The sequence below is a fragment of the Vicugna pacos genome, chromosome 20 (genome assembly GCF_048564905.1).
Source record: "Vicugna pacos chromosome 20, VicPac4, whole genome shotgun sequence".
NCBI classification, from domain to species: domain Eukaryota; kingdom Metazoa; phylum Chordata; class Mammalia; order Artiodactyla; family Camelidae; genus Vicugna; species Vicugna pacos.
Genome location: NC_133006.1, coordinates 15,812,360 through 15,839,036, shown reverse-complemented (window position 1 = coordinate 15,839,036; position 26,677 = coordinate 15,812,360). Strand labels below are relative to the sequence as shown.

General features: G+C 52.1%; 2 protein-coding genes and 1 long non-coding RNA gene across 4 annotated transcripts in view; 1 reads left to right on the top strand and 2 right to left on the bottom strand.

Annotated features, from left to right (window-relative positions):
- Positions 1-9,997, bottom strand: part of C20H6orf132 (chromosome 20 C6orf132 homolog) — a 31,456-nt gene extending 21,459 nt beyond the window's left edge. Inside the window, exon 1 of the mRNA XM_072945000.1 lies at positions 9,662-9,997. Within this exon, the coding sequence (XP_072801101.1) occupies positions 9,662-9,806 (145 nt within the window). The 5' untranslated portion in view covers positions 9,807-9,997. The remainder of the gene's footprint in view (positions 1-9,661) is intronic.
- Positions 9,998-16,663: 6,666 nt separating this feature from the next.
- On the bottom strand, positions 16,664-20,199 carry LOC140687694 (uncharacterized). The gene is made up of 3 exons (XR_012062143.1): positions 20,120-20,199; positions 18,604-18,711; positions 16,664-17,009 (listed from the first exon to the last, which is right to left on the bottom strand). It is a non-coding gene; the product is annotated as an uncharacterized lncRNA (long non-coding RNA).
- A 121-nt stretch (positions 20,200-20,320) lies between these two features.
- On the top strand, positions 20,321-26,387 carry CIMIP3 (ciliary microtubule inner protein 3). 2 transcript variants are annotated; one of them, XM_072945001.1, is made up of 2 exons: positions 20,321-20,425; positions 25,870-26,387. In XM_072945001.1, the coding sequence occupies exons 1-2, from the start codon at positions 20,417-20,419 to the stop codon at positions 26,197-26,199; spliced, it is 339 nt and encodes a 112-aa protein (XP_072801102.1). In that variant the 5' UTR covers positions 20,321-20,416; the 3' UTR covers positions 26,200-26,387. The 2 variants fall into 2 exon arrangements, with proteins under 2 accessions (XP_072801102.1, XP_072801103.1); XM_072945002.1 differs by lacking the exon at positions 20,321-20,425 and adding an exon at positions 24,973-25,098.
- Positions 26,388-26,677: the final 290 nt, after the last annotated feature.

Below are 26,677 nucleotides of genomic sequence, written 5' to 3'. Positions count from 1 at the left end.
GGGAGGGTGTGAGGAGCCACTCACATTTTATCAACCCATCTGTCTCACAACCCTTAACATACACATGATGAGAATTTCACAAGTTCACACTGTCACCTCCTAGGGGCAGGGGTCACTGCTGACTTCCTACTATGCAGGTCAGGAGCAAGAAGGGCTTTTGTCATCTATTGGGGCCCGAGGGACTCCCTCTTCCTCTGTAGCCAGAGGGAAAAGAAGAGAAAGGTCAAAATTCCAACTAAGCAGAATCCTACTACCTGAAACAGGGAATGAATCATTATGACCTTTCCTCTTGCACGTGACTTTGGGAGAAAATTGCAAGAAAGCCAATGATCCATTCAGTCAAAAGAGACCGGGCTTGTCAGAGAGGTCCTGGGATCAGAACACATTCACCCCCCAATTCCTAGCCCTCCAGCCGTGGCCCTCTATGTGAGAATCTGGGTCTTGAATGTGACATGGAGGCTCCTGGGGGCACCCCAGAAATAGGACACAGAGTCCTTTGTGTGCTGCCCTACCACCAGAGTTAGCTGGTCCATTCAAGACTCTCCAACTCTCAAAGAGGAAAAATGGCAAGTTTTCCGCGCTCCACACGTCCCTGGAAATCCCAGTTCCCAGCACTTCCCTGTCCCATACACTCTGGGCAAACGTGATTCCTCAGTCCTGGCTGCCAGGCTCCAGGCCTGAAGCTGGAGGTGCCAGGGGGTAGGTGGGGCAAGGAGAGGGCGCAGACTTAACCCAGTCAGAAACAACAAAAGTAGAGATAACCAGACACTCCCAACAGCCCACCCAATTCTCACTGGCTTCTAAGAGTCTGTGTGTTGACACCAGGATTTCCTGGGACATTCCCTAGATAGTGCTGTGTTGACACCAAGGTCCTAGATCTGACATGATATGGCAGCCAGGCCCTGAATAAGACTGGGGGTGGGTAGGGGGTTAACACAGGCACGCCCCTAGGCTGGCCCTCCCTCTCATTACTCCATTTACTCTCTGCTCCAGTGTTGGGGTCTAGGGAGCATCTTTTCTGCAGCTGAGTTATCACACTATTAATGGCCACTACTATTGTTATGCTAGGAGTTTTAGAAGCAATCTGGCAAGTTGATCATTATAATAGTAACAATAATGTAATAAGAGGCAAGATGTCTTGGACAGTTGTAACATGCCAGGCACCAGTCTGAGCATCTTCTACACTATTAATTCATTTCATTAATAGCCCCATGCCATTGTACGACCATCATCCTGTTTTACAGATGAGCAAACTGAGGCACAGGGAGAGGTCTAATAACCTGCCCAAAGCCTTAAAGTAAGCGGCAAAGCTGGAGTCTCCATTCTAGGGCTGACCTCTGAACCACTCTGTGCCCTGCTCCCAAAGTGGGGAATTCTAATCTCACCATTTAAGGATGGGAATGGGAGATGGGGATGTGAGGGGTGCTATTTGAGGGTAAGGGCAGCTTGGCTGGAGCCAAGAAGCAGCGCTGGAGAGGCGGGGGGGCGGTGAAGCACACACCCGAGGCCCCCGCGGGGTAGGGCAGGGCCAGATTGGAGCCGGGGGCCATCTAACCCCAGCGCAGACACTCTTCATACCTCCTGGATTCCATGCCTCAGCCCTGATTCTGAGGCACTGTTCTCTTTTGGTCTGTGGTGATTTTGAGCAGGGCAGCCCATTCTAAGAATGCGATCATTCTCTGGAACCCTATGGAAGGGGAGTGGCTGCGGCTGAGGCAGGGGTGGAAGGCTCAGGTGGCTCCTTCCCCACGGGAGCACCTCTTGGAAATCCAGTTTGAGTTCCTAGTTCAAAGAGGTGTGGCTGAGAGTCAGGGAAGGAAATGTGACGAGGGAAACAGAGTCAACGCGGTGTGATGGGAGAAAGATGCGCCCAGCCATGGCTGGCTGGGCAGATGGGCGAGGCCCCAGCCAGGGAGGGCAGGCAGCCCTCGAAGCTGGCAAAGGCGGGGGAACAGGTTCTCCCCTAGAACCTCCAGAAAGGAACAATGTGTTGCTGCTGACACTTTAATTTTAGCCCAGTGAGATCAGTGTCAGACTTCTGACCTACAGAGCTGAAAAGATCATACATGTATGTTACTTCAAGCAAAAAAAAAAAGGAGGTGTGGCCAGAACCCAGGCTCAGTTCCCAGGGCATCAAGGCATACCAGCAGGTGAGGTGAGTGTGGCCACCACCATCAACTAGGTCCTCCAAAGGTTTCAGGTCAGGAAAGCTGGGGCTTTCCAACCTTCTCAAGCTCAAGGTCAAAAACTAAAGAGACAGACAATACAATCCAACTTTGGGGATATTTCCATGGAAGTAAATGAACTCTGCTGGATCAGTGTCAGGGACACTAGAACAGGCCTTCCTGGAAAGCAGCCCCCTCCTCAAGTGAGGAGATATAGGAGGGCCCGGCTGCCTCTTGAGGAAGGAAGGGACAGTGAGGAGGTGAAGCGGGAGACAGAGAGGAGGCTGGACAACTTGCTCTCTGGGGTCACAAAGAGACTACTCAGTCGGAATACAGGCCCTATCCTAGCAACTTGTCCCCCTGAAATTCGGACACTCCCTTTGTATCTGCCTTTTCGCTTGAGCCTTTTCCCACTGCAAGAGTCCCTGGAGACCTGGGAGGTCTTGAGCGATTACACAGACCAGAGAGGCAGCTGAGGAACATACAGGTGGGATTCAGAAGGCAGGAAAGTGGAGAGAGCCACTGTGGACCCAGAAGCTTCCAGAGAAAGGAGGTACCTTTGGGAGAACTGGAAACAGATTCTGAGCTGAGCCTGAGGCCCAGGTGGACCACAGTCCCACCAAGATACAAACTCAAGACCATGGCAAGTTCATCAAAAACAAAACAAAACAAAAAACAGCAGTAAAATAGGAGGAAATCTAGGTCTGTCTCCATTTACCCAAACCTCATCATTGAAACAGTCCCAGTTTCCCCCCAAATGAAATCCTTTTGACAGGACTATGCACAGGATTCCTTTACATTTCTCCCTCATATATTGACAGGCAAGGAAGGCAACTTTGCTTTCATGTACATAAATGCCATCTAATATCCAAAAACCTGGCTGGAAGATAATTCCTGGTGCCACACCTGTTTCAGCAGGAGAGGTCCACCTCAGATTTCAGCCTGGGATGACAGCTCCCCTCCTCCATGGCTCCCTCAGAACCTGACCCCCCTATTGGCCTGAGGTGTATTTGCATTGTGGCTGAGGCTGCCTGGACTAGGAGGAGGCCAAGGGCAAGGCCTGGTGGCCAGAGACAGCAGGCCAGTCGCAGCTCCTAGCTGGGAGGGAAGGCTGGATGGTGTGGGGTCAAGGCAGAGGTTTAGAGCCCAACTGAACTTGGGTTCCAGTTTCTGCTCCATCATTTATTAACTGTGGGGCCTTGGGGTGTGTTACCACATCTCTCTGATGCGGTTTCCTCATCGCTGTAAATGTCACCAGTGAGTGGGATAGTGTGAAGCTGAATGAGATAAAGTGGGCAGCAGGTAGCATCAAGCAGATAATTTGCGGTCATTAATTGGGAGGACTACTTATCATCATCACCACTATCACCATCACCACTACCACCACCGTCACCGTCACCACCACCGTCACCACCACCACTGTCACCACTACCACCATCACCACCACAATCATCACCACTACCACCACCACCACCATCACCACCATCACCACTGTCACCACTACCACCACCACCATCACATCATCACCATCACCACTGTCACCACCATCATCATCATCGTTGCATACTCTATGCCCACCCTACCTTGCTCCACCAAGGACCTGGGCTCTGAGCTTGAATCAGGTTGTATCCATGATAAATTATGGGTGAACATCATAATTTGGCCTTCCTGGGAAGCAGCCCCCTCCACAATTGAGAAGATAAAGGAGAGCCCAGCTGCCTCTTGAGGAAGGAAGGGACAGTAAGGAGGTGAAGTGGGTGACAGAGAGGAGGCTGGACAACTCTACCCAAGGGGGAGAGCCACCAGGAGGCAGGTGGTCCTTTCCTCTTGTCGGGGAGAATTCTGAGTCTGGACCCATGGGGCTGCCCTCTTTGCCGATGGGAGATTGAGGCCCGGATGCATGGGGCTGGTCCAAGGTCTCAGAGCAGCGGTGGTGCCAGGGCACTAACGGGGCCCTCTACATGCAGTGTTGGACTCTGGGCATAAATAATAGGGTGCATTACACATGGCATGTGGCTCACTGCCCCTCCCCGAACAGGCTGACGTGGTTCTCTCGGTCTGGGGTGGGGTGTGTACTGTGTGTGTGTGTGTGTGTTAAGTGGAGTGGGTACTGGCCCGCTTTTGGGGAGCTGAGGGCTGGGCACAAGCAGCTGCCTCACTCCCACCCCTTCCTTTGTCCTCCTTCCCCAAAGGAGGAACATCTCCTCAGGTCTCCGGCATTTTTTGCCCTCACAGAGGACAGGGCTGAGAGTGTGTAAAGTGTCCCTCCTTCCCCAGAGCTGCCCACAGGTCTCCATGGAGGCTGAGGTCTGGGGCAGTCACTTAGCTCACTCCCCAAATCCTAGACAAATTCCAACTAGAGAGGAAATGTGTGATAAAATGTAAGTGTCTGCCCTGGGAGGCGCAGTATTCCGAGCTGGGCCCTATCCTAAGTGCTCTTCCTACCCTCTTCACGCACCTCTGTTATTCTCGTTTGGCAGATGAGGAGACTGAGGCACAGAGAGGTCAAGTCCGCTGCCCATGGTCCCACAGCTGGTGAGTCAAAGGGGCCAGGATTCAAGCCCAGGCAGCCTGACTCCAGACTCTCATGCCCTCTAGTCACAGCCCGCACAGCTGGGAAATAATGCAGGACTCAGCATCTCTCCCCTCCGTCCCATTTTTTTTCCAGAGTGAAACTGTACACTTGGTGAAGCCTAGAGGAAGCAAATGCACTAGGAACCAGGTCTGGGGTCACATTGCCAGCACTCCATGTAACATCTGAGGGCTCCAAGCACTTTCTCAGGCTCGGTTTCCCCACCTGTCAAATGGGGATAATATGGAGAAGTCTCCCAAATTCAAGGGAGGGACAAAGCTAGCAGAGGTGAGAGGAGGGCTGGGGTGATGGTGTGGGGCCCCAAATTGCCAAGAGTCCCACATGGCCCCAGGAGCACTGGCCATAGGTCTCATCGAATTCCAGGTACTTAAAAGGGGCAGGGTTGTAGCTGGGAGATTTGGTTTCCTTGACTGGAGTAACCCAGGGCCCAAAAATAGACCCCCACCTCTAGCCCTCTGAGGGCCTAGGTCTAATTCTAGGCCACTAGGGGAGCCTCAGCCTCTCAAGGAAGCAGCAGGGGGGCCCCATGTGAATGTAACCCACAAAAGGCTGATGGGCCCCTTTCTGGCTAATTAACAAGGTCACATGACAGGAACCTGAAAAGGCCGATCTGTCCCAGCAAGCCCCAGCAAGCCCCAGCAGGCCTGACCGGGGGCACGGGAGAGAGGCCTTTGTCCAAGGGCAGAGGGGACGCTGAAGGCTGGGCTGAGCTGGGAGCGACAGAGTTGGGGAGGGGGGAGCAGAGCAGGAGGAGCCTTGCGGGTGGGGACTGGAGGGGCAGGAGCACAGCCAAGGGGCCCTGCTTCCAGGCTAGGACACGCTGCTCCAAGTGTGGTCTGCAGACCTGCTGGACTCCACACAGGAACTTGTCCCAAGTACCGCATCAGACCAGATCTTAACAAGGTCCTGGTGACTCGATGCACTTTAATATCTGAGCTGCCTTGAGCTGAAAGGCCTTCTTTGAGTCATTTAACCTATCACCTCTGAGTGTGTTTCCTCAATTGAGAAAACATGTGTAGTTTTTAGCAAGCGCCTATTTCAACAAATAACTGATAACAATGATGATGATATTATTATTGTTGTTGTCATTAACTTATTGGCTGGGAGGGAAAGGGCACCCTGTAGCCAGTTTGCAGTGGTCAAGAGAGGGCCTGGCTTTCCAAGTTGAACTACAGGAACAAAAGGAGCTAATACAATGGGGCGGCAGAGAGGGTGTGTATGTAGGTACTGAGCTGCCAGCACACCACTGCACACCTCCAGGGGACAGGAGTAAACAAAAGTCTCCTTCACGCCCCTGCCACGCATAGGTCAGCTTTCAGGAGGCTGAAGCCAGCCTGCCCCTGGCCAGAAACATATGCTCAGCCCCTGGGACTCATGGCTTCCTACCCCTTAGCCTGGCCTGAGACACAGGACAGGGGACCCCTGGAGCAGGGATAACAGAGCCAGCAGCCACCTTAGGGAGCATTGGGGTTGTCCTGATAAGGAGCTGGGACAGTCCCTACACATTTATATAGAACTGTAGGAAGTCCTCAGGGGAAAGAGAGCGGCCCAGCTCCGTCTGGGGAAGGAAAGCCCAGGATTCTCAAATCTTCGTGTATAAAAGAATTACCCAGGAACTGGTGAAAAATCCAGAACCTGGGTCCTAGGCCAGCGATTCTGACTTTGTGTGCCCAAGCAAGCAGGGCATCCTATTGTTAGGGTGGGATGGAAGTGGCTGTAGATAATGAAGCGTGGCTCAACTAATTCAAGAGGCAAGGGAGGAGTCCAGAGCCACTGGTAGCCTCATCTCCAGCACCTGCAAGTCCCTTATCGTGAGATTTGCAAAGATCCACACCTATGCTTTCTCATGTATTTAAAGAACAATTGTGTGGCCTTTTAAGACCCTTGGGTGGGCTGGAGGGAGGCAGGAGGCTTCATTAGGATTGCATTCCATTAAGCAAAGCCCTTCTAATAGTTACCGGATAAATGTTAGGGAAATCCTTTAAGGAAAAATGTACCTGTCACCACCTTCACATGACTGTTTGCATTTTACCTGCTGCACCCAGCCTACCCTTGTGCAAACAGATTTTTACACGGCTGCAGCCACAGAGTAGGCGTTTACTCCTTAATTTCCTTACAAACTCCCACACTGATTTTTCCTCCCTCCATCTCACTGCCTGTTCTCCAAAGGCTCTCCAGCATCTCAGAGAATGTTACAGACTCAGGGACAACATGAAACTCAAATCCCAACCCCTTTGAGACCTCATCACAGCCTCTCCATGGCTCTGGCTTCCTCTGGTCTACAGCAATGTTAGGAAGAGGAACTGAAGCAGGTGTGGGCAGGAAGTGCTCAAGGTTGGCAATGACCTGATAATAAATCATGCAGGAGCTGACAAATTTGTTCTGTAAAAGACCAGCTAGTGAATATTTTCAGCTTTGTGAGCCACACTGTCTCTGCTGTGAGCCACACAACTCTGCCCTTAGTAGCATGAAAGCAGACACAGATGATTTGCAAGTGATGGGAGTGGCTGGCTGTGTTCTAATAAAACTTTATTTACAAAAACAGGCCACGGGCCAGATTTGAGCCTTGCCAATCCTTGCTTTAGTGCTTTTCTCTTTAATGCTCTTCACAGTACTGCAATATACAAACCTCAAGCAGTCATTCTGTAAGCAGTCTGGACACCATTCCCACTTAACAGAAGAAACAACTGAGGCCCAGATAGTGGCTAGCCCCCATACAATTGACAGAGGCAGACTCCAAAACAGGTCTGGGATCTCCATCACATCCCAGAATCCCCAACACTGGTCCCTCCCATCGCCAACTCCAAGCACACGTCCTGTTCAGCAGGAAGACCCCTGCCACACCAACTGGCACCCTGGGGAACATCCTGGAAACACTGGAGAGTCATCCTTATGGATGCACGTTGTTTCCCACCCCTCCACGTGGTACAGCCAGGCTGAGTCAGCTGGAGGCCCAGCCCTGCCCAGGGGAAAGGGAGGAGCTGCCTCCCTGGGCTCCAGCCTTGCTGGTAAAGGTGGCAGCTGGCTGGAGGTGACAGGGCACCATGCCTCTATTCTCTCACTGGAAGGACTGAACCCCACCAGCAGCCTGTTCAGTGCTGGCAAAAATGTAGAAAAGTGTCTAAGGCAGAAATGTAGAGAAATGTGTAAGGCATTTCCCTTGGGGTAGGAGTGGAGGGGGCTGGGAGGAGATGCTCTCAGGCAGATGCCCTGCAGTCAAATACAGCCTTGAATTACCTTGCACAGTGTCAACTCAGCAAGTCTGCTAAGAGTGTGGTCTCTGGAGCCCTCTCTGCCTCATGAGGGAAATTTGGGGGTAATGGAAATTTCTAAAACTGAACTGTGGTGATGGTGGCACAACTCAGTAGGTCGACAAAAAATTCAGTGACGTGTACACTTAAGAAAATCCTGGCTTGCCCATTTAAAGCTCTGTGATCTTGAGCACGTTACTTAACCTCCCTGTGCTTCAGTCTCCTCATTTGTCAAACAGGAATAATGCCACCTGCATTGTAGGCTGGATGAGGAATTTAATAAGTTAACAACACAAGGACTTTAGAACGGTAACTTGCACCTAAGAAGAGACCAATAAATGTTTGGGACCCAGGCAAGAAGATCAGGCCTCAGAGAGTTCTACTTGGCAACATGCATGTATCTGTTAGTTTCCCTAAACCCTGCCTCCAAAGCACCCTGGCCCTCCTAGCCTTTGCTCCTGCTGTTTGCTCTGAAAATGCTGAATGCCCTTCCCTCTCAGCTCACATGCAAGTTCCAATCAGAGGTCATCTGTCTGTTCCTTATGTGCTTACTCTTTTATAGCAAAGGCTCAGAAAGGGCTAAACAGCATACGGTCAGCTCTGCTCAAGGGCTGGTCTGAGATCTTCAGGCAAGGGAGAGGCAACGTCTTGTTTGCCCTCACCTGTCTGGGTGCCTTGTGTCCTGACTCGTGATAGATGACCCTCTTTGGGCCCAGAGACTCAGATCATACACAAGAAGTGAATTCCTGTCCCCAGCCCCAGCTGGTTCCCCCCCACCCCCCGCTCTGTTTATAGAGGGGACAAACTGCAGAAAGCCACAGTGATAAGGTGACCCACAGGCAGAGCCCAAAGGCTGGGCGGGCACAGTGTTTTCAGATGCCTGCTGGTACACGACCCTGACTCTGGGGTCAGGCGGCTGGCAGGAGGGGCTTCCCTCACCTCCCATGTCGGGTCTGGAGCTCCTCCCTCTGAGCTCATAGGCAACCCAGGCCCCAAGCTGACCTGGCAAGAGCTTGTGACCCCAGTAAATGACTTGGTGTCTGGCGCAGGCTGGTATCCTGTTAGCAGCGGCTCCTGTGGATTTTTCCTGGGTAGAGCCAAGTGTGTGGGCACCCAGATAGCAGCTCCCTCTCTGCCTGTGACCCTGGGCCGGGAGAGGCCAGGGCTGGGAACTGGGGGTGGGGGGGCCAGAGGAAGCAGAAAGAGTGGGGGTTGCAGAGACCGCCCCCAAGCCCTGAGATCGAGGGAACACTTCTGATTCCACGGTACTGCCCGGGGAAGGCTGAGGGAGGGCACCGCAAACCCCGGGAAGCCTTTCTGGAGAGAACAACACAAACATAACCTCCACCGAGGAGGGCAGATAAACACCTCGGAAGAGGGACTAGGGTCAGATGCGGGAGCCACAAAGATCTCTGACCTCGCTGTTGAGAGGGTCCCCTCCTTCCCTTTCCCAGAGACACCTCCCTCGCCAGAGGCTCCAGCCCGGCCAGCGCACAGGTTCCAACGCGTTCCCTCCTCCCCGCGCTGGCGCGTCGCCCGCTCTCCCGGCCGCCGAAAGCCTGGAGCCCCGGGAGGGAGGCCGCGCGGCGGGCGGCCCGGGGACGGGGGTACCACCGGCGGCCCTGCGCCCTCCCGCTCCGGGGCGCACTCACCCAAGTTCCGGGTCCCCACCTCCGGGGCCTCCTGGGTGAAAATCCAGGGGGGATTGGCGGCGTAGAGGGAGGTGGCGGACGGGTTGGCGTGCTTCTTGCCAAAGAGTTTGCTGAAGGTGCCCTGCACCGTCGGGTTCTTTTTCATGCTGCCGCCGGCCACGCGGGCGCCGGGGAGGACCGTCCTTCCCTCGCCTGCACTGCCCGGGACGGGACTCCGTACTGTCTCTCCGGGAGAGCCTACCAGGCCATGCCCCGCGCCGTCCTCCCCGCCCGCGTACTGGGCGACAGGTGCTGCGGGAGCCGCCGCTCGCCTGGAAATGCGAGCTACCTGGGCAGGTAAGAGGCTGCTGCTGCGACCCGGCCCCGCCCCGCGGCCGCCGCCGCCGCCGCCCCGTCGCCCGACTCCCCCGGCCGCATTCCTGCAGCTTCCTTCCACAACTGGCCATTGTTGGCGGGGCCCAGTGGGCTGGGGACCTCGCCCAGCCCACGCCTAGCCGGGAAGACGATCCACCCCCCTCCCCCAGGTCGCCTCCTGGGCCTCCTCCTCCATCCCTCTTTTCCCGGGGGAAGGGAGGAGGCGGGCGACTTCCCTGCTTCTAAGGAGGTGCGCGACCTGGTCAGTCCGGAACTTCGGAAACGGCTCCGGCGCCCAGCACTGGAGAAGTGGCTGGCCAAAGCTCGCACACTGCAGGGTTCTAGGGGCCCTCGAAAAAGTGGGTCAGGAAATGCCCATACGAAAAAAAGGTAAACGAGGAAAAGCAGTAAGCCAGTATCCCGACTAGGGTGGAAAATACCCTCATTGACAGAGCTCCAAAGAGAAGGTTGGATGACTGAATCTTGGCTTTTTTTTTCCACATCAAATTCTTCTTTTTCTTTTTCTTTTTTTCTTGTGGAGTTAAGTGAATATTTTAAAACTGAAATATAGTTGATCTACGACATATTAGTTTCAGGTGTGCAGCATAGTGATTCACTATTTTTATAGATTGTATTCCATTTAAAGCTATTATAAAATTAACAGCAAAGTCCTACTGTATAGCACAGGGAACTATACTCAGTATCTTGTAATGCCTATGAAAAATATGTATCTGTATATATGTATAACTAAGCCACCACGCTGCACACCAGAAATTAGCACAACATTGTAAACCAACTATATATCAATAAAAAAGGAAGAAAAATAAAGTTATTATAAAATATTGGCTATATTCCCTGTGCTCTACGATATATCCTTGTAGCTTATTTATTTTATACATAGTAGTTTGTGCCTCTTAATCCCCTGCCCCCATTTTATCCCTCCCTCCCCCTTCCCTCTTCCTGGTAGCCACTAGTTTGTTCTATGTATTTGTGAGTCTGTTTCTGTTTTATTATATTCATTCATTTTATTTTTTGGAGTCCACATTTAAGTGATAACATACGGTATTTGTCTTTGTCTTATTTCGCTAAGCATGATACCCTCTAGGTCCATCCATGTTGCTGCAAAGGCTGAATTTCATTCTTTTTTGGGGTTGCCTCCATATCTTGGCTATCGTAAATAGTGCTGCTATGAACATTGGGGTGCATGCTTCTTTTTGAATTAGTGTTTTCATTTTCTTCGGATATATACCTAGGAGTGGATTCATTGGATCATGTGGTGGTTCTATTTTTAGTTTTTTGAGGAGCCTCCATACTGTTGTCCATAGTGGCTGCACCAATTTACATTCCCACCAACAGTGTACAAGGGTTCCCTTTTCTGCACATCCTCTAAGTGAATATAGTTTTTAAAAACTCAAGGTAGGTCGAGCCCATGGAGGGTTTAGTTCACTCTCCAGGGAGACGAGCTGTGGACCTTGAAGCTGCTTCAAGTACTGTTCTAGCTAAGCCGGGGGTGGCTGCCCACTGGGCGAGGCCCCGTCAGATGTGGACCAAGGAGATTGTGTGAAAGATGTGCAGAGTGGAGGGGAGTCAGGCCATGGGGTTAGATTTAGATGCTTACTGGGCAGCAAGAATGGAAGGCTGGGTGGGGGGTGATCATGTCACAGGTGGTTGGAGTGTCTACCCTGAGCCACCCAATCAGAACCTCCCGCTGCATTTTCCCTCCTCTGTCCCAGATATTCAGATTGGCACCACTCTTTGTACCACAGGCACTTCCCCTTCAGCTTTTCATTTTGAAAAATTTGAAAGACTAGTAAAATGACCATCTGTATTCACACGCACGCGCGCATGCGCGCACACACACACTTTTTGTTTTCATTTTGCTGACGGTTGAAAGGTGTAGATATCATGGCACATCTCCCCACCCCCACCACTGCCTCAGTATCATTGCCTTAGAATAGGGACATTCTCCTAAATACCACAAAACAGCACACTCAAGAAATTTAATATCAATGCACTATAAACATCTAAAATATACTCCATATTAAAAATTTATCAGTTATCCTCAAAAATATCATTTTAGTTTTTTTTCCCCAATCCAATTTAATCAAGATTCACACATTGCATTTGCTTTTCATGGCTCTTTAATCTCTTAGTTTGGTGCAGTCCCCTGCTTTTGTTTTTCATGACAGTGACAGTTTTAAAAAGTCCCCTTTTCTTGCTCCAGTGTCAAGGGACAGGATGAGAAAGGCCTTCAGGGCTTGTGGCTGTGAGGTCATTGTTTTTCCACCAGGAGGGGAGGGATTGAGGGACAGAGTATCTTTAAAAACACTCGTGCTCCCCAAATGTTTTTGGTTGATGACACGCCTGTGGTCCACCGTGTCCTACCCCACCCGCTCCCATGGTCCTCCAGGAACCAATTCCTGTTCATTCAAGGAGTATTTGTGGAAGCTCTCCCAGTTGCCTGATATGTTGAGGGTTTGGGGTAGCTGGGGATAGAAGAAAATTATAGAATTCTTATTTCTACCATGGAGGATCTTAGGGTCTCATCAGGGAGATAGGTTTACATAATTCAAGGTGACAGACCACTGTGACTAAGTACAGAACAGTGATTGCTGTCACTAATACACACAGCAGGAATTCGGAGGAGGGAATGTCTGCATGGGCTGGAGGAAGGGCTTCTTGGAAGAACTGAGACTTGAGTTGGCCTGTGTATGGCAGCTCCCAGGAGGATGACAAAGATGTTAACAGAGAAGGGAAAGAGCCCATTCTAGGGCTCACATAACATCCATCCCTCCACCCACCCCCATCTCCACATCCTGGCTCCTCCCACCATCCCCATAGGAAGGGCACCAGGGGACCCCAGATGACCCAGCATGCCCTGGACATCATCACAACCCATCCCAGGGGTCTAGACACTCAGGTATGAGATAGGGGCTTCTTTCTTGGAGACCTCTGAGGCTTGAGGTCCCTCCCACCTTGGGTAGCTCCTGGGCTGTTACACCTTGAACCGTTCCCAGCAGAGCCACCATCCAGCAGCTCCATTCATATACAACGTCCACCAAATAACTAATACTCTTGAGAAGTGCTCTGTGCCCAGCTCTCGGCTGGGAAGGATCCAGAGAAATCAAAGACTTGGTTCCTGAGTTCAGGTTGCTTTAATCTATTTGGGGAGTCAGGGGAAAGCACAAGAAGAGAGGTAATTGCTGAGGAGGAGACTAACAAAGGGACAGAAATTCAGAGGAGGAGCAATCGGTGGGGTGGAGGATCTGGGGAGGGCATGCCAGAGGAATGAAGACCTCTGCAGAGACTTGGGATGGTGGAACTGGGGATTGGAGGATGGGAGGGAGGTCACAGCAAGGTTGGCCAGAGTAGGACGGGCTTAAAAAGGTCATCTGGTAAGATCGGAAACAACCCAGATTGTCCAGCCCAAGGTGACTGGTAAAATAAATTATGGCACATTCACACAATAGAATAAAAATGCAACTCTAAAAATGAATGAGTCAGCCAACTGTATCCAATTATCTACAAGATAAACTGATAAACTGTTGACAAAACAGTGCATGTGTATGCTACCATTTGGGGCAGGATAAGTATGATCTTATTTGCTTGTTTTGGCACAGAGAAACTTTGGAACAACAGGTAAGAAACTAGTCAAAGTTGTTACTGGAGGTGAAGGTGCGGGGAGCTTGGCAATCGTGGGGAGAGGAATGGAAGGGGGAATTTTCACCAATTGCCTTTTCACACTTTCTAATTTTCCAACCAGGTAAATGTATTTGCTGTTTAAAAATTAAAGAAAAAATAACTGGGCAGGAGAGTTTAGTCTAGCAGTATGGTCTGCCACAAACCGGCAGTGTCTGCATCACCTGGGATCTTCCTAGAAATAGAGGCTCTCTGGCTCCATCCGGGATGTTGGGCAATGTCTCTGGGTCTCAGTTTGTTCATTTGTAAAACAGGCTGTTAATTTAAGGCCATTAGAAGAGCCAGTGAGCTGTTGCATTACTGGTACCCAGAGAGGATCTGCATTGTAATAAGACCCCCGGGTGATTCAGGAACATGGTAGGATTTGAGAAGCTCAGGCCTAGAATCAGTGGTTACCAGGGGGAACAGGTACTAGCGACAGAGCAGGCAAGGTGACTGGTGGTAACAGCTGTATTTTAAGGATCATCTAACAGCTGGATGAAGGGCTAGGGGAAGGAGAACGTGGAGGCTGAGGGGCTACGGGCAGCTGCTTCATTGATTGGTTAATTGGTTAATCCGTTGGTTAATGGATACAAGCAGGCAAGGAAGATGGGGACATGTGTGCTCCAGGTAGTAAAAGAATAAAGTTGTTAGTTTGTGGGACATTTCTTTTCTCTCTCTCTCTTTTTTACGAGGGTACTGGGGATTGAACCAGGGACCTCGCTCATACTAAGCATGTGCTCTGCCACTGAGCTATACCCACCTGCCGTGGAATATTTCTTAGGAAGAAAGGAAGGGCTTGGCAAACAGCTTGCATATAGGAAAGTTTACAAAAAACAAACAAAACAAACAAACAAAAAAACTCTGAGCCTGGTTCCCTCATCTGTAACATAGGAATAAAAACAGCACCAGTGGGGAGGGTTGTTAGGAAGATTAAATAAGATAATGGGTGTGAAGTGCCCGCACAGGGGCCACTCCGTCACGGTTTGTTCATTTCTCCCCCTTCTGGTCCCCTTGCATTTTGGGTTAATTTTGGTTGAGGATGGAGGGAAAGGGGGAACCAGAGTGGCCCATGAACACCAGGTCTGGAGGCTGCAGAGTCTGGACGTCAGGACTCTCCCTGCTCCTGCGCCACCCATTCACCCAGGTTCCATCCCAGTGCCGGTGCGGTGGGGAGTCTGGCGGTTCCCTGGGGCAGGCTCGGGGCCTGCCTCACTGTCCAGCTCCGCGCCCCTAGACTGTTGTTGCTGAGCCCCACTCCATCTAATAACAGCACCTGCTCCCCCAGTAAAAGAAGCAGCCAAATCACAGGCTCCCCTCGAAACAGCCGAAGGCTCAATCCTGTAATTAAACCTCAGCTCCACAATTACTTAGTAACTTCCAAGACTTTACTGGGCAATCCTGGAATAAGGGGGGGATTGGGGCCTGGCAGTTGCCTTCTCCCCAGAGACCCAGCCAGGCCTTTGGCAAAGTTGTGGTCTTTCCTCCGACAAAGCCAAACACTCCTGGCTGGGGGAGTGCACTCTGAGTGTGGCAAGGGCAGGCTGAGAGACCCTGAGAGTCACCTCCCCCAACCCTAGGTCTCTGCACCTAGCGCTCCAGTGGGGACGGGACAGAAGTCAGAACTCCTGCCACACCAACTCCCACATGCTACTGGGCTGCAGGGCCCCTGGGCCAGCCTCTTGTTCCAGGCCAGAGACCCTTCTACCAAGCCAGCTCCTAAAACTCTTTCCTTCATTCTGCAGGGAGCATGGGCTTCAGTGCCCCGACTCTCGGCTTTCCTGGGCTGGGCAGGTGCCAGGAGGTGCAGTCAGGCTAAAAGGAAGTCTGGCTAGGTTGGACTCCTACATCCTGAGATAGGCCTCAAAGTCATTGCCTGGAACCTGAGAGTGTTAGGATCCAGGGTCCAGCCTAGGGTGGGGAGTGGTATGTTCAGGGATGCTGGGGAGAGACTCATTTCCCTTTGTAACCATGGGCTCTGTTGGTGGGCAGAGTGGGAGAGATCCTTGCTGGGGAATAGGTTTGAATTCCGACTCTGCTGTTTAGCAAGGGTGTGACCTTGGCTGAGTTTCCACTTCTCTGAGCCTCAGTTGGTTCATCTGTAAAACAGGGGCTATTAATGTCAGGTTGTGATGAGATGCGACGAGATAGAGGGTTAAGGTACCGGGCAGAGAGTCTGACTCATGCGGGTACTTAGTAGCTGCGTGCTCCCGCCCCTGTTCCCTACCCTGACTGTGGGCATGGAGATGCTAAACAGAGAACAGCAAAGACGGAACAGAAGCCCTGAGAGGCTACAAGAGAGCCATACTGATTCCACAAAGAACCTCAAGACGGAAAATTCCACCGGTGCCCAGGAGACCGAGTAGGGCAGGTGTCTACAAGTTTACCTTGACGGCCAGGCAAAACTATCCCATTGTAAGACACATCTGACAATCTGAAATCACGTGTGTGTATTAAAAAAAAAGAAGAAGAAGATTGTTAAGTACAAAGGCAAAAAACAAAATTTCATATAGTTTGTGACTAGAGGAAGATGAAGCGTATTTGTGAACAGCCAGGGGTTAGCAGGGAACAGGACGGCGGAGATGGTTCAGGGGGGTGCTGGGACTACTTGTGCAGTTCCTTACTCTTCAGTAATGTGCTCTGTTGGTAGATTATTTGTTTTAACTTAAAACTCTACAAATAACAAAGAACATAATTTAGCATGGAATGCAATTTTCTTTTTTTAAAACACAGTGGAGGGTGGGGACCAACCTGGAGATGTGGAGTCTGGTGCTCTTTCTGCCACAAACCTCCTTTGAGACCATGGAGTCTTCCTGAGACTCACTCTCTCCATCTGTAAAATGGGATAGTGGGATCCACTACTCAGGTGTGGTTTTGTTACCGAAACGCAGGTCCAGCTGCTCACCACTCGAAAGCCAATACAAAGAGAGGCACATGTTTGTAGAAAGGAAAGTTTGCTTTATTCCGGAGGCATGGGGACATGGGGTGGGGGGCGGACTCTTGTTCAAAGGCTAAACCCCCCACCCCCGACAGTCAGTGGGTGATAGCTTTTAAAGGGGAGTTTCAGGGGTGTACAAGCAAAGGAAGGGGGCTGCATGCGGAACAGCACAGTCAGCTCTCTGACAGTCATCTTGCAGATAAGCCATGCAGGGGTCTGATCAGCGTCATCTTGATTAAGTACAGTTAACCTTCAGTTCCAGGGTTGGCTTATTTCCATTTCTGTGAAGCCAGTTCTCGGAATTGTGGCAGCATATGTCATGGCTACAGTCTGGTCATCGTACAGTTAACTTCTTCCACCTGGTGGGGGTTTCAGTGCCTACAAGACAGCTCAAAGGACATGGCTCAGAATATTATCTATAGCCCTTGAGGAGGAACTAAAGGTCCTTGACTTTGTTTAATGACTGAACTATTATTAGTTTGTTTTGCTTGACTATTTCTCTTTGTTTCTGTATTTTCTTGTTTCCCTGATTAAATCTATTCTTTGACTATAGTTTTTCTACACACAAGAGGACATGATGGGATAGGGTAGGGGGTCTGTCCTGGGACGGCCCTGTAGGGTCCTGCTCCATTTCAGTTTCTCCTCTGGTTAAAATGCATGTTGGCTGGCAGAGCAGAGACAGAACATCAAATGAGGCTGTCTGGTGCCTCCTGCGTGGGGAGGCTCGGAGGGAAGGGAGGCGAGCCCTGGGAGGCAGGAAGCATATCCTGGGCACAGCCATATCCTCTGCACAGTCCTGTGCTCTGACGTGAGAGGTTCTAACCTTCAAGAGCAATCCCTACCCTCTGGGAATCAGCACAGCCCCATACACTTCTCACGGGGTCTGGAGACCAACACTTGAACTGGGACTTTGAGCCCTGGGTGTGTTTTCATGCGACCTCTCCTGAGTCCAGCTTGTCTTTGTCTCTGTCTGTCTCTCTCTCCCTGAGACCTGGAAGAAACAGCAGCTGCCTCTTCCATTCACTGAGCATCATTCCTGTGTCAGGCCTGGGCTGAGTGGATTACATGCCTTAACCCACTATCATCAAGTCAGCCTTGCAAGAAATGGGGCAAGCCACCCATTTTATGGACGGAGAAAAGAAGACTTCAAACGACATCTACTCATACCCCAGGACCAGTCAGTTCTCTCTTAGGAATAGGCCCCAAAGAAACCATCACCCAGGTGCATAAGGGGACCTGGATGTGATGTTACTGCAGTGTTGTTTGTGGGGATGGAGAGTTAGAGACACCTGGGTGGGGAGGGGATGCAGAGCAACTGGAACCGAGAACTAGATGCTCGTAGAATAATATGGATGGATCTTAAAAACAGCAGGTAGCGATCAAAGTAAACAACAGGATGAGATCTAAAATACACAAAACCACTCATGCACATGAACACTACCTGCACACAAAACAATATTTATTTTGCGGGAACACATGTGAACAAGATACTCATTAAGCACATTAGAATGGTTGCCTCTGGCTGGGGTGGGTGGAGAATGTGGTTGGAGATTGGAGATAAAGTGGGAAAATTACTACAACCAGAGAGGAGGCCTTTATGGACCAGTGAGGATAATGCACCATGAAGTGAGCTGTAGGAATAACTCAGCTCCCTGTAACTGAAGTCCAACAAAGACTCAAGTAAAGGTCAGAGAGGTTAAGTAATTTGTCCAAATCATACAGCAGGTAATGAGGAGTGGAGAGAACGTTCAAATAACCGGGTCTACTTAGAGCAAGGCGGGAACAGGACCCCGAAAGCCACGTGCCTGCAGGTCAACGGCAGAGAAGGTGGGGCAGAGGCTGTGTGTCTGGCCTCGGTGGAGTGGACACTGGGTCTGCCTGAGCTCCCAAAGTCAGCTCTGAGTCTCACCAGCTCTGCCCATCCTTCCCAGACACCCACTGAGCACTGTGGGGTACAGATCGCAGTCCTTACCTTCTAGGAATTTTGATGAGGAATAACACAAGGTCTTGCTAGGTGTGTGACAGAGTCAGAGAAAGGGTGGGCTTCCAGGAGGCAGGACTGATTCACTGTTGTCTGGAGCTTAACTCAGCTCCCACCACCCAGCTGGCCGGCTCTGCTCTCAGCTCCCGCTCCCTCTTTCCCTGCCTCTCTCAGGCAAGATATCACCAGCCCCAGAGCCTTGCAGGTCAGCTGCTGCCCCTCCTCCACCCTCCTCCCGGCCTACCTCCCCTCCTGATTCCTCCCAGCCTCCTCAGAAATTAGGGGTATTACCATCAGGGTGTGAGATCTGAGCACAGCGTCCAAGTCATTAACACCCCAACTGCCAACCTGCCTATGGGCCCCAAAGTCTACCTAATAACCAACAGTCAGCGCCGACACGGTGCCAGGAAGGAACCTAGTCCTGGGCCCAGCCCGGTCCAGTGTGGCCGAGGGCAGGAAGTCACCAGCTGGCTCCACCTCCCTCACCGCTCCTCCCCCACCAATCCCAGGGAACAGCCCAGGGCATTCCTGCCTGTGGCATTTCTGACACATTCCTGGAAGGTGCCCACCAAGTTGGCATCATCAGGAAGATGGGACCCTAAGGAGGTGTGTGTGGTCAGGGGAAGGGGACAGGGTGCCAATTCAGCTGCCTTACCATCTGTCCAATCACCCACCTAAGCATGATAATAGCTAATATTTTTTGAGTGCTCACCCTGTGCCAGGCACTGTCCTAAGTGCTTTGCCCAACTCTATGAGTTAGACACCTTTAGTCCACCCATTTTACAGAGGAGCAAACAGAAGTACAGAGAGGTCAATTACTCGCCCAAGGTCACACAGCTAGTAAAATGGTAGAGCCAGGATTCAGGCTCAAAATGTATGGTTCCTGGGCCTGCAATGTCATCCTCTATACCACAACAACCTGCCATATACCCACTCATGGACCATCTGCCCATCCACTCACTCATGGCCACCCCACCCTGCCACCTGTCTACTCATCTATCCATCCATCCCTTCATCTTCTAACATTCTGTTTCAAGTGGTCCAGGAAAGAGAATAGCAAATACAAAGGCTCAGAGGAAAGGCAGCAGGATATGTTTAAGAAAGTAGCTGCTGCAAAGTGAGGGAAACGATAGGAAGAGATGAGACTAGGGTGACCAGGGTCAAATGAGGAGGGTCTGCCCATCTACCATCTATCCCCCTACCCACACCCATCCATCTGCCCATCCGCTCCCCTACCTCTCTGCCTATCCACCCAGCCATGCGTCTATCCATCTGTGTGCCCATTCATGGGTTTCTGTGTCCATCTATCCGTCCACCCATGCATCCATCCATTATCTCTGTAATTTGGAAGGTAGATAGAAAGAAAGAGAGGAAGGAAGAGAAGGGAGAGTTGGCTGGGTACATTTCTTCTGCACCATTTCTGGTGACATATTGGGGGCCTGGGGTCACACTAGGATTTCCAGAAGTACCTGTATAACTAGTATGACTTCCTCCTATCTCCACTCACCCCACTACCTGCAGCTCAGAGGTCCTGGGAATCGTGGGAAGAGGGAATTGCCGAGTGAGTCATTAAAAAGGTTTAAAGACCCTTCCAGACCTTGAAACTTCAGCCTTCAGCCCTGTCCCTGTATCTCCTTAGGAAGATAGAAGGAATTGTGTTGTCAAAGAGGTGTCACAATGCCCCCGGCCCTATACACGTTCTCCCTCCTCAGCATCCCAGTACCCTCCCAAGAGTCCCTGAAAACCTCTGGAGCCCCTGGCCACCAGAAGTTCCATCTCACCACCAAGGAAGGCCTGGTCAAGGATGTCCCAGGTGAGATGACATCACAATGTTGGATCAGGGCAACCCAAGGTCACAAGAAGTTTGATTGGCAGGAAGGAGAATGAAGGCCCCAGCCCCGCCCTCCTGTGTGGCTGGAAACTGGGGTTCTCTTACAAAAGGCTTAGGCACCAGTGACACTGCCCAGCTCTTGTTCCTACTGTGGAGCCATCATTGTCTCCTGGGGGAGAAGGGCAGGAGGTGGGCCACCATCTATCTCCTCTGGTTCCCGTCTCTCCACTTCCCCAAGACACTTCCTGGACTGTTAGTTTGCACAAGCCCATCTCCAAGGCAAACTTGTGACAAGTAATAATGACAGCTAACGTTGATGCGGTGCTGAAGGGTCAGGCACCTTATGGGGAGTATCTCCTTCAATCATGGTAACCCAAGAGATTCTCTTGCTGTTCCCACTTCATAGATGGGAAAACAGGGACAGCGAATTATAAATTACTGGAAGATCAGCTACCCAGTGGGTGGTAGAACTGGAACTTAAATTCCAGCCCCCTGCTACATGGACCCCAGAGGAAGCCAAGGCCCGCTGGTGGCTGCCTCACTGACTCCCTGCAGACCCCCTGCCCCATTGGAGGCGAACATGCGCTCATAAAGGTTCAGCATGTTTGAAACTTTGGTGGAACTGCTGGACGAGACTGATAATAATGACTCTTGGCTGTTAAATTTCCCACGACTCATCACACCCCCACCATGAGCTGCTGCAGTAGGCAGACTTGTTAGCCCCCATTTTGCAAATGAGGCAACTGAAGCTCAGAGAGGCTCCGCGACTTGCCCGGGGATGCCTGACCTGTAAGGGCAGAGTCAGGCCCTGAGCTCAGACCTTGAAACTCCAAAGCCCGGGCACGTTTCCAGTACCAGGTGCCCCAGGAGGCGTAACCAGCTGCCTCACCCAGTGCATTTTGCATTTTGACAGGGCACAGGGCCTTCTGTGAAAAAACGAGGTGCTAATGGTGGAACTGTCAGGCATGGGGCTCGGCCAGCAGACAGGCAGGGGGCCTGAAGTGTTGGGGAGGACAGAGTGTCTTCCCCTTCGGGGAAAGAAATGTCACATATGAGGTCTTCTTGCCCTACTCAGAAAGTCCTGCCCTCCAGTCACCCGCTTCTCCATTCTACACCCCAATGTAAAGGACAGACATGTACAATGTATATCTAAAAGGCCTTAGGGCACTGCCTGCAAGAGGGGCTCACTGAGGGAGGGGGTCCGGTTCCTTGTTTTGTCTCACTCAAAACCCAAGTGAAAATAGGATAGCTGGATTCAGAAGGGAGGGAAGGGGCTGGTGGGACCCTCTCCTTGCCCTTTAAGCATCATTGCCCTCCATGGAATGGGAAGCTTAGGGCCGCAGGAAGCTGATAGGGGAAACAGGGGTCTTCCTTAAACCTCTGAACTAGTTTTCTCAACCTCGGCACTTTTGCCATTGTGAGCTGATCATTCTTTGCCGTGAGATCTGTCCTGTGCAGTGCGGGATGTTTAACACGATCTCTAGCGTCTACCCACTAGGCACCAGGAGTATCCCCCGCCAAGTTGTGACCACCAAAACTACCTCCAGGCATTGCCAAATGTCCCCTGGTGTGGGGTGGCATGCCCCTGGTTGTGAGCCAGTTCTCTAAAACTCACACACACGTACGCAGGCTGTGCATTTGACGGGGGAAGACTGGAGAGGGGAGGAGATGGTTAAATGAAACCAGATGTTAACTTGGAAAGTATGCAATCGGGCCCCACCCTCCCTCCGGTGCTGGGGCCAAGGAGGGGATGGGGTGTTCTCAGCCCTTTGAGGTTAGTCACCCGGAACCTGGCTGGGCCCCTGGAAGGGGCAGGGCAAGGCTGGGGCTGCCTGCGCTTCCTCCTCCTGCTCCTCCTCCCTCTCCTCTTCCCCATGCTGTCCCTCTGCCCCAGTTACTGTGAAGGCCTCATCCCTGGATGTGCTGGGGGTCGTGGGTCCCCCACCCAGGGTCCTGAGTGTAGCAGCAGCAGCAGCTGGGGCACGGCTGACGGGGGACCCAGGGCCTAGGCCGGGGCAGACAGGGAGGGGAGCCCTGCACTAACTGGTCACTGGTCATGCGGCTTCTGCAAGGTTCCTGCACGCCACTCACTAACTGTGTGAACTTAGATTCCCTGAGTCTCAGCTTCCCCATTTAAAAGATGGGAGTAACATCTCAAAATGCCTCTTCGGGGCTTTTGCAAAGCTGAGTGGCCGGTGCCTGGCACATGGTAGATGCAAAGAGTGTTGCCCTTCCCTCAGTGGGGTCTCTGGTCAGAGCCCCCAACTCTCCTGAAAGCACATGCCTCGGTCCCCCCTCACACCAGCCCCTGAGCCTGAGGTGCAGGGTCCAGGTGGCCAAGATGGCTGGGGAGCAGGGGTGGGTGGGGAGTGGGGCCTCGGCAATTCCCTCATCTCTGTGGCTACAGACTGAGCCCTCCAGCAGTGTCAGGAGGACAAGAACCCCACATCCTCAGAATCATGCTTAACACAAAAACACCTGAGCCAGCTCTGTGGCCCAGGAAAGGAAAATTCTTCAGGGCCAGGCTTCAGCCTCAACACTGAAAATAAAGAAATTGTCACGGACTCTGTAGCTGTGATTCTCACCGCCCTTGGAAAGCATAGGCAATGCCGAGAAAAGTTCTCGGCTGTCACAGCTGCAGGGGGCGAGGGACAGGGTGCTCCTGGTATCTAGTGGGCAGAGGTCAAGGCTGATGCTAAACATCCTTCGATGCACAGGACAGCCCCACAACAAAGAATTATCCAGCCCAAGATGTCAAAGGGGCCGAGGCCGAGGAGCCCTGCTCCGCCGGGCTTCGTATCTTTGTTCAGAAGCACAGTGTCTTTGTTATGTGCACACCCAGAGCCTGGTGTACAAGAGGCGCTCAGGAGTAGCTTTGCATGAATGAATGGAGCCACTAATGTCACATCCTCTGCTGTGCTCAGAGGTAATTCATAGAATAAACCTCACACTTCCCAGTGTGTCATCCCGTCTGTGCAGGGGCCAAAGACCCAGAACCCAAATCCAGCATTCAGAACCCCACAGCGTCCCTGTCACACTGGGACGTGGAGCTGCCTCTCTCACCAGCGAGCCTGGGGCCTGGGGAGGGGCCGCCTTGGCTGCTCACCTGCTGCCCAGCACACCTGGCAAGGGCTTAGCAAGGTGACAGAAATGAATGGCGGACCCTGTCTCCACAGTGCTGTGGACACAGGACATATCACAGAAAACAGGGTGTGGAACCCAGCACAGGTCTGGGTTCAAATCACAGCCTGACTCCCTCTCAGCCTAAACGTGGGAATAACCTCCTTACGTCAGTTTTCTCAATTATAAATGGGGCTAATAACACCTTCCTTAAAAGGTTAACGTGAGGATCAGCACATAATCCGCTTAGAGTTTGGCGATGTGCTCAGAAATCATGGTGAAAAATGATCGTTGACTCTCTGTCATGACCTCGTTTCCAGTGTTTGCCCCTCTGCTTGTAATCTGCAACCCAAGGCTGAGCCTGGAAGAGTCTGGAAGGGCTGCTGAACGCTCGTTCACCCCTGTCTCCAGCTTGGCTGTGTGCCAACACTGGGTTAAGCCCCAGGGACACAGAGGTGAATAGGATGTGGTCCTGACCTCTGGGAGTCGTTTGGGCTGTTGGGACATTAGCAAGAGCCCAGAAGGACCATGATTTGGGATTAAGATGAGGCCAGCACAGCACTGAGGGCACAAAATACTTCTGAGGAAGCACTCAAGGTGCCCTTGCACGAGTCTGAGTGTGAGCACCTCCTTAAAATGCACACCCTGGCCTTACCCTAGTCTGAGCCCAGGGAAGGACCACATCCCAGGAGGAGTGACTGAAGGCACGGAGGAGGGTGAGATGGGGGCAGAGGCTGCAGCACCAGAGGCTTCCTGGAGGAGGTGTCAAGAGAGCTGCTGACTAGGAAGAATTTTGAAGTGCAGGTCTGAGGGCACAAGTATGTTGGTAGGAGCCTATGGGAGCAGAGGCTGCCCTGGAGGAAAGCCCCAGGCAGGTCTGAGATGGGCAAAGAGTTTGTAAATTAAACGCACAGGAGCCTAGCATTATGACTTGAGAACAGGGGATTTCTTTTTTAAGATGGCAGGGGTTCAACTCTCAGTAACTCTGCTGCAAGGGGTTCCCTCCCAGTTTCCCAGGGACTGCGAGGCTCAGCAGAGACAAAATGGGCCCCCCTGACAGTCATAGCCTGGGGGAGTGGGACAGAGCCACCTGACACTCAGGCATCTCACCCTTTGGGTTGTACTATCACGGCTATGAAGACCCCCTAGTGAAAGGACAGCCAGTAGCTGGGATGCAGCGTGGGGGTTCACAGGTGAGGAAGACTATTTGGTCACAGGTTGGTGGAGGAGGATGGTGACAGAGGAGCAAATGAACATCAGTACAATGTGATAAAGGGGCATGGGGGACCCCTAGGAGGCTGGACCTCCACACCCATCAACCAAGAGTGTTTACGGAGGGCAGGCACTGATGGGTGGCAGACACTCTGGAACAATGACATAGGTTCCAAAATAGAATGGGCTGGCTGGTTGGAAGGCGAGCGACCTCTTAGTAGAATCCAGCTCTGTTGAACCAATATTTATTGAGTACTCACTCACTCAATGCTTTGGTCTGGAGTAAAAGAAGAAATAGGAGTTTGGAGGCTGTTATGTCAAGGGTAAGGGTGGGAGAGTACTGCTCTTAAGGAGCTCAAGGCTGAACGGGAAAGACAGTTTTCCTGATGGGAGGGAGGGAGGGAGGGAGGGAAGGCAGGCTGGGCTGGGGGAGCAGCCTAAACAAAGGCAGTGGAAGCCTGGAAAGACCAGGTGTGACCAGGAGGTAACAGGCAGACCGTATGGCTAGAACACAGGGACGGGGAAACCCTGTCCTTAAAGGTTTGCCTTCCAGGTTGGGGTCCATGGCCTTTATTTTCTGGGCAGCAGAGAGCAAAAGATGCTTTGAGGACAGCCATATGATCTGGCCCTTAATATAGAAAGATTAATTCTGTGTGAGTATGAGCCACAGGCTGAAAAGGCAAGAGATTAGGCAGGAAGATTTGGTAGAAAGCTGGAGTACCTGTAGGGGAGAGAGGATGGGGGCCTGATGGAGTGGTGGAGCGGATGATGAGGAGGACATTGATGGATGGACCAGATGTAGGGGGAAGGGGCAGTGGGGGTGTTGAGATGACCCCCAGGTCCCAGCCTCTGGGCTGGCAGGTGTCTCCAAGAAGCAAACCGAGGTCTGCGGAAGTAGATGTCAAGTCAGTGGACCTTGAAGGCCTTCCCCTGCCTGGAGGTGTCTGGCTCCACGGCCAGCAGAGCTGGGCTCCAGGTAGCTCTGCGGGATTCTGACCAGTGCCCCCTTCCCCTCCCTCCTTCCCCAGTTCCCACAGTCAAAGTCCCAGTATTCGATGCCCCAGTAGCTCTCCCCTATCTTTCTTTCATCCCAGGACTCACAGAAACAGTCAGGACCCAGCCATGGGCCAAAGACACCATCAGGCCAAAAGGTGAAAGCTCCACACCATCTCCTGTCCCTGTCATGGAAGCAGGACCGTGAGCAGACTCTGGCAGCAGCCTATGTGCCGGTGGTGGTGGACCCGAGGGGGCAGAACCCGGACAAGCTCAGGTTCAATTTCTACACCTCCCAGTACTCCAACTCCCTGAACCCCTTCTACACCTTGCAGAAGCCCACCTGTGGCTACCTGTACCGCCGGGACACTGACCATACCCGCAAGCGCCTCGACGTGCCTCCTGCCAACCTGGTCTTGTGGCGTTCATAGGCCTGTGCCAGTCGGAAGCCCTCTGTCCTGCACCCTCACCCTGATGATCTCAGGCCCCAAGGGGAGGGGCTGCTCACTCTCAGAGGAGCAGAAAGTGCTCAGGCTCCGGTGGCTATGCCCTGGCCACCGTCAGCAATGGCAAAAGGAGGTCTTGCTTCTCAGCAACAATTAAAAGTTTGTCCTTCCTTTCTCTAGCATCTGAATGGGTGGCTGTGGAGGGGTAAACTGAGGCCACAGGGGTGTTGGACAGCAAGGTTATGTCCAGGAGCCTGAAGACTTGGAAGGAGTTGATTCTCATCCCCTTCCCCCCAAAGTAACCCCAACTCCCTGCGCCCCCAGAGCCTGAGTCCCAAGCAAAACCCATCCTGGCCACACCACCAGCGGTCCAGGTTTGGCAACCCCTCCAGCAACAACTGACCATGACGTAGGGTTGGAGCAGACACTAGAGACTGGCAGAGTATTTCAGGGAGCAGACCTG